We start from the raw sequence: 15,560 nt of genomic DNA, 5'->3' as shown, positions 1-15,560 counted from the left end.
AGAGATGCATTTTTTTAGGATTAGAAATCCTTCATATGGGTAGCAAAATTTGAATAAATCTCGACGCTTCTCTATAGATGCTCTTATCTAGTCAGTCCTAAATCAACTCAAAAAGTTTTCTTAATTCATATATCATAATGTAATCTCAATTGAAGAAATAATATGTTACTATAGCACGAATAGTATACATACCTGAGCATCTTCCGCAATTCAATTGCGAAATTGATATCATATCCACTCCCAATGAATTTCAACTACTATTTGTTGTTCCATAATGACTACAAAATTTAAAGAATAGAAACCCAAATTTAAGAACATAATCAAAGATGAAGAACATTGATTTTTGCAATTAAATCGAAAGTAACTTAGAATCGCTCGCTTAAAAGAAATAAATTCAAATTGTACTGCTTGAAAGGGGAAATTACTTAGATGATTATTACCTTTCCATATACTAAACATCATCCAAGCTTTATTCAACTTGCAAATCATTTGGCAAGAGTAATAGCTTAGAATCTTTAAATAAATGAAGCAGACTTTAGGGATATAAAGCAACAAATTGCCACTGAAAGTTTGTCCCTCTAGAAAACTGATGTCCTTGAGTCCAATTCAAGACCGCTTACTATTGCTATCCCACCTACAAAGCCTATTATTATCCAAACCCAAGAATGTCGATACTGAATGGTCCAACTGAGATCCCTTACTATTGCTAATATCATGCCACTTTTTCTCAAAATTCCATTCAAAACCATCCTCCCCGTTTCAATATCAAGCTAATGAAGCCCAATCGAATGAGAACTAACCTCATAATTAGAATAACTTTTTTCGGTGTCGAAATCAAATGGCCAAAATGTGAACCAAATCTAGAACTCTCATTATCAAACTTCACATAAACACCCTTCCATTAATCCCATTACTAAAATTCTTAACAACCTTAACACCAGAACCACCAACCAAAAAACAATTCTTCAAAGCAGCCAATGCCAAACTCTGTATTCCTCCTCCTCATACTCCTCCATCAAATTCTGAGTAGCCTCACCGACCTACCCCCATCTTTTACACCCCCCCCCCCCAAATCGAAAATCATCCGATACTCTTCTTCATTTAAAAAACTTCATTAGCTAAACATCCAGACACACAAAATCCACCCTACATTGATAACCAAACTTTTTCAACAGTTTCAAGACGACGACCATTACTGACTAAACATGCAAAAAAATGGACTAATAACATTAAGAAAAAATAGTAAGAAGCATAGCAAAACTTCATTTCGTCAAGCATGGTCAACTAAGGACACGTAATGTAATGTAATCTGTAATGTAAAACTTACTTGAGACTTTACTGGTTAAGACAGAAAAGTGATGCCCAATTTAACTTTACTGGTTAAAGCACGTTTTACCATAAGCAACCTTTCCAATTAATGGTCAAAGTCGAGTTTTGATTGCTGGACTTGATCGACTGCAAGTTCGTCATTGGACCTGTGTTAAGAACAAAAAAGTTACTTCATTGATGCATTTTAACAAACAATATTAAAGATTAGAATATAAATGCTTCTATTAGGCACTTCAACAAACAGTCTGGGAAGTTTAATTCTAATCCCATATATTCAATAAAGAAAACAACAAATTAGAAATGAAGAACAAAACTAAAAGATAAAAAGAAATTTGCTTAGCCAAGAACAGAGCATGTGATTCAAGTGAATAATCAAATTAGAGTTAAACCAAGGGTACTTAGACACAAAAAAATTATATCTGAAAGAATATCATGTTGAGCGAAGCCACACAACTTGATATTGTTCTCACAAACAAACCGGCTAGGTTATGAGCGAGAAGATGAATGATCTAGAGAAAACTTTTTGCACTTGATCATACATCGTGGCAAAATTGTTATCTTTTGTCGCTCAAATTTTGTTTATGAATCATCCTTTAAACTCATGAGCTGATTGGACTTGATGTAAAGGTATTTATGAGGTTGACGAATTAGCACTTATCGCTCTCTCTCTCTTTCTTGTGCATTGAGCCAACTTGCGCTTTAGAAGAAATAACACTAAGCATAGTTGACCGTGGAGGTATCTCGACAACCTCATGAGCTGATTGGACTTGATGGTTTTCATGTAACCTGTTTGTTCATAACCTTTATTTTGTAATCGGTGAAAGGTTAAATACATCACAAATTCACAATATTAACGTAGCGTAAAATAAATATTATATAGATTGTGGAGTTTTACAATTCATGTAAGAATAAAACGGAACCAAAGGGAAAAAAATACCTTAGCAAATGCAGCACGATCACTGGTAGAAGTAGTTTGTGTCTTATCCATGCTGAGGAGAAAATGGAAAACAAATTTTTTTTTAAGAACATGGCAAACTACAAAATATTGATAAGCAATAACTTGCTGAGCAAAAAACAAAATAAATATGATTGCAAAGAGTTAAAGAAGACACTTAACTATAATTCTCTACCAGTTTGATACTTTCCTACTTAAGTTTTTACCAAAAAAAAAATGATAGAATCACACAACTTTATCAATTTGAATCAATAGCTCAAATAGACAACCCTTGCAGCTTTGCTTATTAGAGGACTTTAGCAGGAATAATGAATTGCAAGGGTTGTTATTTTGATGTTATCCGAAACCAAAAACAATCTATCTAATCAATAAGTAAAAAGAATTTCTGAAGTAACGGTTTCCATTCCAGAAGTTATTTTGATGTTTCAGGCTTATCAATTGAAATTGTTGGCATATCTACATAATGTAAAAGCCAATGTAATACAAACATTTTCCCTAATAAGCTTTTGCTAGTAGTTTTGATACAATTGTTACATGATATTATGAACTATAAATTGTGTAGATATGCCAACATCTTGTTACCACTAAAATCATTAACAAATAGTTGATCCCTACTTTAAAAATCAATAAAGAGAAGAATTCCCAACATGTGAATCTGTGATGAAAAGCTATGCTTCTTTCATAGTGTACGGTTTGATATCCAAAAACTCATTCCCATTAACACCTATCAATACCGGTTGGAAATTGGGTAAGATATACTACCCGCTCAATGAACAAAAACAGATCCTTTTGCTTGTAGTTAACTTCAAATTCTAGACCAAACCAACCTATGATGAGATTAGAATATGTATATGAGCAAGATCTCAAAGAGTATATTTTAAATATAATAAAATGTTCTTATCGCTTATAAGGTCGCATCAAAAATCATACTTTTAGGCTTATTAGGATTGATTTTGTTCAACATGCCTAGATATAATGTATTTTAGCTTCTCTTTCATCCTTCTAGTTTTGTTTTGAAATGTTCTCATTGCTACAACTGTTTGAGCATTCTCTCATTCAATATTACACTAAGCCTTGCATCTTCTTAAAGGTTATGCCTCACGATGTTCGAATAATACTGTCATAATATTTTAAAGCATAACCCTATACAATAATACAATATATTCAATCACATACCAGCAATGAGAATATAAGGAGAACCCTAACCTCGTAACCCTAACCTCGTAACTTGCTATTCCATCTTTTTCGTCACAATGTTTTGCTCCTCAAGATATGAGCTGCCTTGCCAATTAAGTGCAATGCAATGAGTCATTTGATCTTTTGGAAGCATTACTACGTTCAAATAAAATAACTAATAAAAACCACACTGTAAGTTTGATGAGAAAGAATGGGGTCCAAAAAAGGAACATGAAAATAATAAATTACCTTTACCAGATATAACTTCCTTCTCTATTCTCCACCTTAGCCCAATCTATCAAAAATCCATTATAAAAAATTCCACCTAAATAACGGTGATGGTAGAAAATCAATGCAACATTGACACATTTTATATATAATGAAGTGAGGCATACCTCTCCCTTTTTGTATTTTGACATGTCAGCAATGCAATATCTTCAACAGATTTAAGGATAAACTAAGACCCTTCAACGAACCCTCTCTCTTACAACACAGTATAGTAATGGTTTTCATCAAGAACCCTCTCTTACAACACAATCAAAGTGAGGAGTCAGTGTTGAGGAGTACGTCACTGGAGTTTGGCCTCCAATTAATAGAAAGTTTATTTTAATTAGGACTCAAAAACCCTTCATCCGACGGCCCAACTTTTGTACCCATGGTGCCAAGATTCGATCGGATCTGACGCTTTTCATAACTCTTCACCGAAATCGGGGTTGGTGAGAAGAACAAAAATCAGTTTACGCGACTTCGCGAACATGTTCGTAATAAGCCGTGCGGTACCGCTCGAGGTTTATATAAGAGAAGAAAAGGCGTTGAAGGGGATTTTAGAAAAGATGATGAAGAAGAATGGAAATTAGAATGTGAATGTGCATTTACAGCCAAATTAAAACCTATAATAGGTAATTCTGCTGCATTGGCTGCAATGTTTAACTCCTACATTGGTTGCAATGTCTGCTGCGAAATTCACCTCCCTCCAAGCTACCGGTGATTCTCAGAGTGGCGGTATCCGCCCTCTGTTGTAGTCTCCACTTTGTTTGCATATGCCACGACGGTACCTTCCCTCAGTATTGAAAGCGGTTCCCCGCCGAACAAAATCGGTTTCCACCCATAAAGAATGCCAACTTCTTATTACTGCCTCCTTGGTGCTTTCCAATATAGCCGAGCATGCTGCAATATAATTTGCTGTGTTGTCAATTTTTCTGTTGTATACGAATAAGAATCTTTCACTGGAGTCTCTGAAGGTAGAACCCACCCCGTACCGTGCACTGGGTTGCCTTTTGCCGCTCCGTCAGTGTTTATCTTAATACAATCTCCAACAGGTAGGCGGTAGCAACCAGTTGCAAGGCTTAATTCTCGGTGCAGGTCCTGGCTTGAGGTCAAGGCCCCGAGTTTTCATGATGTGTTTATCATGCGTGGAATTATAAGTATACCCGTTAGATAGGTGAGCAGTTGTGTTAACATGCGCATATATAAATTTCTGACAGAAAGGTATACTCTGTTTCGGTGTGTCCAAATGGCAACCATGCTACTTCGAATTGCTGCCCGCCACAAATTACTTATGAGAGGGAAGCTCTTCCCTTTCACACATGCTTCTTTGAGGTTTCGAAAGTTTGCTGTGGTTTTGAATTTGCTTGAAATCCAATTCCAAATAACTTTGGCAAGGGGGCATGTCCACAGTAGATGTTCCAAGTCTTCCGCTTTTGGTAGCCGGATGCAACACTTTGACACTAAGTGAATGCCCTTCCTTCTTACTGCTTCCTGTATTGCAGTGCAGCCATGGCGTAACTTTCAGGCTATTGCAGAGAGTTGAGGGGTGAATAAAGGGTCTCTTGGAGAGTATAATCTTGGTAAGAAAACCCTTTTCCCAAAATTCAAATCTTAGTGCGCTCAGTACTTTGGTCACCAAGCTAGACGACAAACTACATGTTTTTCCGATAGGTAACAAAATCAAGCACAGTTTGGTACTAATGTACCATAGATAGTCACAATAGAAGTAAGTGAATACATTAAACAACGGCAAGAATAATAAATTCTGAAAAGTTTTACCAAGGAATATTTAAAGCACTGAAATCCTCATCAGTAAAGTACTTAAGACCAACCATATCAATCTGCAGAAGATGCACAGCAGTTAATCAGTAAAAAATAACAACCGCTATAATGGTAAATGGTTTTGTATCGGCAGAAGGACACGTGGGGATAATTGAGAAGGTTGATATGAGGAAAAGAATAGCTTGTAGGAACATAGGGTTTAAGGGGTTGGATGAAATACCAGAAGAAACTAATTTGGTTTATGGATTTTTTGTTTATTTTTTTTAAAAAATTTGATAAAGGTATGGAGCTTTTGGGTTTGAGAGAAACCGAAAGTATTAAGAGAGTTTTTTTTTTTTTTTCGATAACCAAAAGTATTAATAAGAGAGTTGGTTTGGGTTATTACGTCTTGTTATCCTGTTTTGGGTTTGAAGGGAGATAATAATAATTTTGATAAACACGAAGGAGAATTAAACAAACATAGGGAGGTGTTTCTAATTATTACGGTCTCATTTTTTTTAGGAACCACTAATATTGTTTGGGTTAGAAAATAGAGCAATATGGTGAGGAGAGAGAATGTGCGCGAGCTTTTATATATATATATATAGATTTTTGGAGTTGATTTAGCAATGTTTTTTTTATTGGAGTCGTATAAAATTTTCTTATCTGATGTTGATTGACTAATTAGAGTTGTGCTCTATTAGGAAACTTCAATTCTTAAGATTAAGAGTTCATATTGTATTAGAAAACTAGAATTTAACCCGTGGCTATGCCACTCGAGTCATTATGGGTGAATCTAGCAAAATAAAATCGTGTCAATTTATTATTTTAACCCCAATTTTATTGGGAAAAAATCAAGAGTGTTTCTACTACTTTTTCACATTTAATTAAATTGAACTATTGTACGTCATACATACTCAATTTCACACGGCAATATGCCCATAAGTGATGCACCCACAAGTGCTTCAAATCCCATGTTATTGCAACAGACTAATGTGTTTCATACAGTTGCGAAACCTCAACCCAAGAATAAACAACATGCCTCACACGATCCAAGAATAAACATGATGCATGATCATTCTAATAAAACCAATGACTCAACAAATAGTAAGGTATATCTTTGAGGTCATGCAATCATTTTTTATAGTTTAACGGCGGCAGAGCATGTACAAACCTTCAATTTCAATATTGATAATGTGGATTTTCACTTGCAACAATTAGTCTCATGGATATAAATCTCATAAATAACTAAAACATATCCACCTAATTCAATAGAAAAAACTTGAAAAAATAAAGTTAACATTTTGATTAAAACATGAGCACATATTCTGACACATACAACACTTTTAGAAAATGTAAGAACTAAGTATGTGAGAAAGAAAATAAAAGAAAAAATACATTCAACAGGAGCATCTTGTAGGTTTCATAATATCTATTATAACAAAATATAGTTATTGCCTCAATATATGACCCAAAAAATCAGGTTGTCATCGTTGGTAGAATTGGCATGATGTGTGCATTTGGTTTTCTTTCATAAAAATCTGTCACTCAAGTGCCTGTGACAAAAACGAACTATTTATTAGAAATCAATGATACAACACTATCATTGCAACTAATAACAAAAGCTCAGATAATTGCAATTATAGTTTGTAACCATTATCAAACAATTTCAAACAAATAAGTCAAGACTCTTGGGAAAGCAAATATCAAGTGATTGCTTCAAAGATTATTGTATATCAATGTACATAGTCATATGCATGTGCTAACTTCAAGTACTAACATGCCTAACACTATAATGCCTCAAAGGTCCTTAAGCAAAGACAAATGATGAGTAATAAAATCTAAAATAATATCTTATGTCAAAATCATTAAAATCGGAAGTTCAAAATTATAGATCATCAAAGATTTACCAAAACAAAAGGGAACATACTGAATTTTATAGTTGTGCATATTGCTTGCCTACAATAATTTGAATTTGAGTAGATCGATTTATGCAAGTACCAAAATCAGTAGGAACGAAGAAGAAAAATTTACTTGAAATACCAAAATAAGTAGGAAGAAGAATAGATAAGTGCCTAACAATAATTCTCTAAAACATTTATCTAGAAATGATACATATTAAGTAAAGAAAAGATAGTGGTAATACTCATGATGACATGGTACTTGTCGAATTTGAAAGCTGACCTTTGCTATTGTAGTTTGTGTTTGAGTTAAATGTTCGTGTTAGGCAGGCTAATACTTGGAGGAATATGCCACATTCACCTAGCTGATTTTTCAATAGAGTATATATGGGACTTCTAGAAAACTAATCCAACCAATTCAGTAATCAACAGATTCATTAGAAAAGTAAAATACTTATAAAATTATGTCAGCTGTACCTCCAATTCGTTTTTTTGACTTTTGTAAAATTAAATATATAGAGACATAGAGTTTTACTGGAACTAAACCGGCCATAAAGCTACATGATAAAATGGGTAGTAGAAATTTCAATGCATTCACTCTAGAACACTAATACAAATAAATTTAGAAAATTGAACATAGTGTCACAACACTCTAGCTAAAATTGATATTCAACTATGTGCTCTACTCAGTTTCAGTGTGGCTGAGTTCCTTTCCTCTCTCAATCCTTACTCGCTTTTTAAAAAATAATAATAATGTTAGAATTTAGTATGCAACCGAGACAATTCCCAAAACAGTAAACTACAATTCTTTCAATTATACAGGATTAAACAAAGAAAATTGAAAAAAAAAAATTGAAGATCAAAGAACTACAAAGAGAGTACCCGTTATCTCCACCATTTGAAAAATGTTATTGAAGAAGTATTAAAAGAGTTGAATTTGGAGTGTTTTTTTATGGCGTGAAGAAAAGGAAATATAGTGTATTTTTTTTTTACCTTAAACTAATGATTGCGTCTGGAGATCCTTGTGCTCGAACATGAGAGGGCGAGAAGAAGGAGTGTGCCACCAAGGTGCTAACTTATTGGTTAGGAAGAAGAAAGGGTTGGCGAACTCGTGAGGAAGAGGAAAAAGTGAAAGAAAGAAAGGGTTTTCCATTCTTTTCATTTTGGCGATTTTTTTTTTTTTTATTTACAGTTTTTCTTTTGGGAATTTTTAATAAGTGGGACTCTGATTAAAAGAAAGTGGTTCATGGACGTAGGATCTCCCAAAACTATTTTCTTCCTGACCACTTGATATAAACATATAAAAAACCAAGCTGCTTTATTAACTATCTATGAGCTGTCAAATGTACTGACTGTATTAACTGTTAGCCGTCCGATGTAGACTTCACACAAAGAGCTTAAAGACCAAGCTATTTTATTATATAGATTTATTATAATTAATTAAGAGTGTCCACGTGTCATACTTATGTCTCAAGAATGTGCCACCTAGAAAAGAGATTGTCAGTATAAGATGTACTTTGCTTTAATATAAAGAGAGGTGATAGTAGATATATCTTATCAGATTGATATTTATGTCTCAAGAATGTGCCACCTAGGAAAAAGATTGTCAACATAAGACGTACTATGCTTTAATATAAAGAGAGGTGATAGTAGATATATGTTATCAGATCGGTTTGGTTCGGTTTCAGGTACCCAATTATCTTATCGGTTCGGTTTTGAAATTTTCCGAATCCAACCCAAACTGATTCATTGACGCATTGAGAATAGACGACAGGCGGAAGCCGGAAAACAATTGGCGCAAAAGTCTAAAAAAAAACAGGATAACATTTCAATGTAGTTGACGGTGGGCCCACCTTAATTTCCGGATCAAATATACTTTTTAACCGTTCAACCATGTTTTTCATTCTCTCACCTTCAAAACCATTCTCTCTCTCTCAAGTCTGAACGTACGTAAGATGTCTTCCTTTTCATCTCTAAGAAAATCTTCACCGTCCATCACTCGTTTACCCACAATCCAACGTCTTCAAATTCGTCAACTCTCCAATCAACCCGAAACAACCTCTTCTTCTTCTTTCTTTAGCTGCATCGAGATATATTACTAACAGCAGCTTAGATTTAAGTTGGTTGATGAAATTGATCCCGGGGTTTGTTTTGGGTTCTGGTATTGGGTATTGGTATTGTTCTTCAGCTCAATCTTCTTTTTCTTTTGCTGATTGGCCCAAACATAATAATAATAATCATAATCATAATCATAATAATGTCGCCGCAATAGAAGACGATTCTGACCTCACTTCATGTGTACCTAATGTGGACCATGAAACCAAACACAACAAGTACATCTTTGCAGGTATAATTCTTTCTATTTAATTAAATTTTCAATTTTTTTTAGAGTTATAATTGTTTTGAATGTGGTGCAATCGAGATCAGTTGATGCCCATAATGCCTATGGAATGTTCACTCAATTAATTTAGTAATATCAATTACATCTAGATTCTACTTATTGATTATTTGACCAGTGATTGATATTTATTAGGAAAGATTAAAACTTTGATTGTTAATTAGTTGCTGTTGGATCTCATTGCAGATTCTTTTAGACGGAAGATTTTCTTTAACTACGAAAAGCGTATTAGGATGCGAAGTCCTCCTGAAAAGGTATTGAATAATATTTTATTGGAAATATTATAAATCCCACATAAAATATTTCTCAAGCGATATCCTGTTACCATTACTTACTGTTTGAGCTTCTCAATAAATCTTGTAATCTGTAAATAATAAGAACAAGTTTAGGGTGCGATAGACAATTTTGTCTGTGGACAATTTTTTTTGGGTTTCTAATCATTTTTCATGGGGGATGGCATTCTTTCTAATTTGCTTTTTTCACCCTTCTGTTATGGATTTTATTTGTCACTAGTTGACAGTTGACACAATGTCATTCTTGGGCTCAGTGGTTAAACTGCATTCATCGCTCTCCTTGAGCATTGAGATGAGATGTTCTTATGGTCCACAGAAGATACATAGTTGGGTTATGGTTTAGTTGGTGGTGTATGAATGAATGAGTATATCACATTTATTATATCTATTCTTGATCCATTTCTTCTAGGTTTTTGAGTACTTTGCGTCTCATCGGAGCCCAGAAGGAGAGGTGTTTATGACACCAGCAGACTTGATGCGAGCCGTTGTTCCAGTCTTTCCTCCATCTGAGTCGCACCTTGTTAGATATGGGCATTTGAGAGGGGAACGAGATCCGGGAGAGCTACGTTGTGCTCCTTCAAGTTTTTTTATGCTTTTTGACACAAACAATGATGGGCTTGTATCTTTTGCAGAGTGAGTTTCCAATTTGCTGTCTACAAGTTTGCTATTAAATGGTTACTGAAATGTACATTGTTTAGTCTTTAGTTTCAACCAGATTTGATTCATGCAAAGGCTAATATATCCTTTTCAATAATGTTTCTTTAACAGGTACATTTTTTTCGTCACTCTACTAAGCATCCCTGAATCAAGCTTTTCTGTAGCATTCAAGATGTTTGACCTTGATAATAATGGGTATGTTCATTGCACAATGTACAATGTACAATGATTAGTTCATATTGTTTTTATTACAATTTACATTCTTTATCATAATGTACTGATCAGTTCATATTGTTTGATTACATTCGGACCAGAGAGATCGACAGGGAAGAGTTTAAGAAAGTAATGGCTTTGATGCGGACTCATAATAGGCAGGGAGCTCATCATCGGGATGGACTAAGGACTGGGTTCAAAGTTGGGCATTCTGTTGAAAATGGAGGCCTGCTTGAGTTCTTTTTTGGGAAGGATGGAAATTCATGTCTTCAACATTCAAGATTTGTTGAATTTTTGAAAGAATTGCATGAGGAAGTATGTCCTTCTCTTTTTGCCTTTTTATTGTTGTTGTTGCGGAACACTGATGACTTTACACTGTGTGTTTGACTGTGCACTAAAGAGTGTGGTTTATTAGTAGACTATTTTTTCCAGAAAATAAGTTTAACAAGGAGAATGCTACTTTCAAATGTCTTTGTAGTTTATACGGAGGAGGTTTTCAATTAGAATTTTCCAATTGATAAAATACATGGATACCGTTCTTATGTCTTGATATACCTGATAAATAATTTTTTAAGATGCTCCCTACATGGATACCGTTCTTATGTCTTGATATACCTGATAAATAATTTTTTAAGATGCTTCCTGGCGATCAGATTAGACATGTTTACCTAGACAATTTCTTCTTGATTGAATCACTAATTCCTTTTCATTTCTCTAAATCATCTGAGAGGTTGCTAATAGAAGGATAACATGGCGAACCAAAAAGTTGCTAGAATCTTTACTCTTTGAGATGCACTTCTGTTGACTTTCCTTCAGACCTAAATGTTTAAGTAAATTCCATAATTGTTGGTCTAGTGTAAGCACAGATAAGTCATCACCGTTGAATCCATTGGGCCACTGCTTTCTAATTTATAATCTGTTCAAGCTTTCCAATTTCTTTATATACTCATTTTAGCCAAGGTTTTGATCTATTGTCCACTCAAAGTTCTCTACCTTAATAAAAATATCTTCTATGAATTTTATAGATAGTGCGCCTGGAGTTTGCTCATTATGATTATAAGCTACGGGGAACTATTTCAGCTAAGGATTTTGCTTTGTCAATGGTTGCTTCTGCTGACATGAGCCATATAAGCAAGTTCCTTCGTCGCGTTGATGAGATAAACACTGAACCACGTCTCGGAGAGATGCGCATTACCTTGGAGGACTTCAAGGCCTTTGCAGAGTTGCGCAAACAAGTGCAGCCGCTCTCTTTGGCAATCTTCAGTTATGGGAAAGTTAATGGTTTTCTGACAAAGAAAGATTTCCAACGAGCTGCCTCCAATGTATTTTTGCTGCCTTGCTATGTTTCTATTTATTTTGCACATTTACTTCATTATGTAAGTAGTATCTTGTTCTGACATAGTCTTCCATCTTATGCAAGGTATGTGGTGTCTCACTAACAGATAATGTGATAGATATCATCTTCCATGTGTTTGATGCGAATCGTGATGGAACTTTAAGTGCAAATGAGTTTGTAAGAGTTCTTCAACGGCGGGAAAAGGATATCTCCCAGCCTGCTACAGAAGGTGCTATAGGTTTAATATCATGCTGGTCGCACTGTTGCTCATTCAAGAACACCCTCTTTTGATCAAAAGATAGCCCTCTAACCTGAGAAATTAGTGTAAATACAGGGTAGTTTCCCTTATCTTTTTCTTTTTGTCCATGAACTTGCAATTGAAGGATGTGGTGAGGAATATAAAGGTCTTAATGATTCGTGATGGCAGCAAATAAGTAGGAAAACAGGTTAGTCACTGGTTTTGTTTTTCTTGTTCACCATACATTACCCATACTGTGTTGGAAGCGAACTTTAACACTTGCATTTCTTGTGCAGGTCCGTGGTTGAGAAAGCTATTGCACCACATCGTCAAAGATTTTTGTATGAGCTGCAACATCTTCCCCACGAGAAGCTTACACTGTTTATAGCCAAAACTGTAAAACTTGGTCTCTGTTAGTATATGTACATACGATTCCACTTTTATTAATAGTCTCTTCAAACTGTTTGTAACATTTAACCAAAGGCTCTTATGTTCCTCACTGCTCTTCTAATTCTAAGAGTCTTATAAAAAATGGAAATTCATTTTGTTGTCTAGACTCTAGACAAGGACGTGAAATCGCCAAACACTTCAAGCAGATATTCGCACTTGACAGACTATTTTTAAGTTTGAAGCGCACTACTAGTGATACAGGTTGGTACTATACACTAAATCAGGTTGTGTCACTTCTAAAAGGATTAGACCACAGACATGTCCGTCTGTCCCCAGTAAGTTTGCCCGCTGTATGGTCTTCGCACGCTTGCAACTTGGTTCTCTTCACAATGGAAGATACAATGACCAACTAAGAGTCTAAGACACATATTAGCATACAAACATTATCCTCAAACTATATTTCATAACGGATAGGTACAAAAACTACAAATACAGTTTTGAACAAGTGGAGAAAAAGTGACGGTAAACATATAGAACCTCACTCGGGAAAACAAAATACGGAAAATAAAGACAAATAGAGCCAAGATATTTAAGTATGATATGGATTTCAAGCATCAGACCAGACGATGTCCAACTGGCCCCAGTCACTGAGTAACTCCCAAGGCTTTCCACACAGCTTTAGAGGCATCGACAATGTTGTTAGGGCATGGGGGTTGGTAATCATGGTCCTTATCAGAACCCATAGTTGAATCACATTCATCAACCACCATGGCCACCACACTGCGACCATTACCACTGATTGTTATGTTTTTAAGGCACCTACTTTCGTGGTTAAAGCATCCAGTTGAGAGTGCTACCACTGGCTTGTCATCAGAATGGTACTATTGTTGTCACATTCTTACGGTCCACCCCCATCTCCTCCTTCCTGGAAACTGTTTAGAGTCAAAACTGCCTTTGTATTGCTAGACACTGGTGGTGAACACTTATATATAATAGAGCACAGAACACACTGGTCTGTTAATCTACAACAGCTCAAAGACTTGGAAGACTTGGTCTTATACAAGTGTTAGCAGATCCCATTTTCTGTAACAACTTAAGATATCATTGTCTGTAACAACTTAAGAGATATCTTAGATATCCTCCAGAGATTGTTTCTGTATGGAGTCTATATAAGTCGAACAATTTCACTTAAAGAAAATTAATAAAAACAACTTACTGTTATCTGTTTCTTTATGGTATCAGAGCTTCTATAGTCTCCAACGAGTAAGTAAGATATTGATTATCATTTTGTTCGTGAGAAAGTTGCTCTCGGCACACTCGTTACTAGATTTGTTCCTTCAGCAAAACAACTTGCAGATATTTTCATGAAACCTCTGACTCGAGCTGTCTTTGAAGGATTTAAAAGCAAACTTGGACTTTGGCTCCAACCCACGTCAAGTTTGAAGGGGAGTAATAGAGCACATAACACACCGGGTCGTTAATCTACAAATGACTCAAAGACTTGGAAGACTTGGTCTTATACAAGTGTCGCAGATCCCATTTTCTCAGAACAACTTAAGAGATCATTATGCGTAACAACTTAAGAGATAACTTTTAGATATCCTCCGAGATTGTTTCGTGGAGTCTATATAAGTCGATCAGCTTCACTTTAAAGAAAAAATAATAAAACAAACTTCTATCATTATCCGCTTTTTAATATATGGTGTACATCTTTCCTTGTTTCCGTGCTGCATTGACCTGGAGGAGGTTTTACTCCCCTTACTTTGCCGCTTGGTTTACAAGCTTGAGCTTCAAGAATATTTGTACTCAAGCTCAGGATGACTACAAGTAATACACTTAAACCGAGGATTCCCTTCATCTTCTACCTTTCTCATCTTTTACGTTCCCTAGTGTAGTATGGTAATGCTTGATGTAAAGAAAGGGCACAAGTGAGGCTATATATAGGGAGCATCCTGCTTTTAAGTTTTAAGGCTATTGTCTTGTGATAGAATAAGGGTCCTGTTACTGATGGACCCATATTGTGTTGGGCATACCCAAAAAAAAAAACAATTATTATAAGTGTGTCATTGGTCTCAAAAAATCTAAAAAAAAAAAAAATTATTACAAGCGTGCCATTGGTCCCAAAAAGTTGATTTCAAAAACCCCAAACTTAAACGACCCGGCTAGGTCGTTCGTTGTGCAAACTAAACGGTCTGGTCACACTATCTGGACTAAGTCCAAAACGACATAGCCACACCGTTTGGGACCTAGTCCAAACGGTGTGGCCATGTCGTTTGGGACTAAGTCCAAACGGTGTGGACACACCGTTCAAGAGGCCTAAAAACAGACAAATCATTTTTATCAAAGTTCAAATCCCAAACGACATGACCACACCGTTTGGGACCTAGTCTAAACAGTGTGGCCATATCGTTTTGGACTTAGTCCAGACGGTGTGGACACACTGTTCAAGAGGCCAAAAAATAGACAAGTCATTTTTATCTAAGTTCAAATCCCAAACGACATGGCCACACCGTTTGACCATGTTGTTTGGGACTAAGTCCAAACGGTGTGGACACACCTTTCAAGAGACCAAAAAACAGACAAGTCATTTTTATCCAAGTTCAAATCCCAAACAACATGGCTACACCGTTTGGGACTTAGTCTAAA

General features: G+C 35.4%; 1 protein-coding gene, 1 long non-coding RNA gene and 1 pseudogene across 2 annotated transcripts; 1 reads left to right on the top strand and 2 right to left on the bottom strand.

Annotated features, from left to right (window-relative positions):
- Positions 1 to 1,140: 1,140 nt before the first annotated feature.
- Positions 1,141 to 3,543, bottom strand: LOC147507882 (uncharacterized). The gene is made up of 3 exons (XR_015216256.1): positions 3,505 to 3,543; positions 2,267 to 2,318; positions 1,141 to 1,475 (listed from the first exon to the last, which is right to left on the bottom strand). It is a non-coding gene; the product is annotated as an uncharacterized LOC147507882 (long non-coding RNA).
- A 5,575-nt stretch (positions 3,544 to 9,118) lies between these two features.
- On the top strand, positions 9,119 to 13,019 carry LOC147507881 (calcium-binding EF hand family protein). The gene is made up of 8 exons (XM_086600543.1): positions 9,119 to 9,736; positions 9,974 to 10,041; positions 10,490 to 10,713; positions 10,849 to 10,932; positions 11,052 to 11,265; positions 11,976 to 12,272; positions 12,371 to 12,732; positions 12,821 to 13,019. Exons 1-7 carry the CDS (start codon positions 9,517 to 9,519, stop codon positions 12,575 to 12,577), a joined length of 1,314 nt encoding a protein of 437 aa, XP_086456669.1. The 5' UTR covers positions 9,119 to 9,516; the 3' UTR covers positions 12,578 to 12,732; positions 12,821 to 13,019.
- Positions 13,020 to 13,383: 364 nt separating this feature from the next.
- LOC147507880 (kiwellin-1-like) lies at positions 13,384 to 14,772 on the bottom strand (annotated as a pseudogene).
- Between the last annotated feature and the right edge of the window lie 788 nt (positions 14,773 to 15,560).

This window comes from Coptis chinensis, chromosome 3 (genome assembly GCF_015680905.1).
Source record: "Coptis chinensis isolate HL-2020 chromosome 3, ASM1568090v1, whole genome shotgun sequence".
NCBI classification, from domain to species: Eukaryota; Viridiplantae; Streptophyta; class Magnoliopsida; order Ranunculales; family Ranunculaceae; genus Coptis; species Coptis chinensis.
The sequence above is the reverse complement of the archived record's forward strand: the minus strand, read 5'-3'. Positions and strand labels throughout refer to the sequence as shown.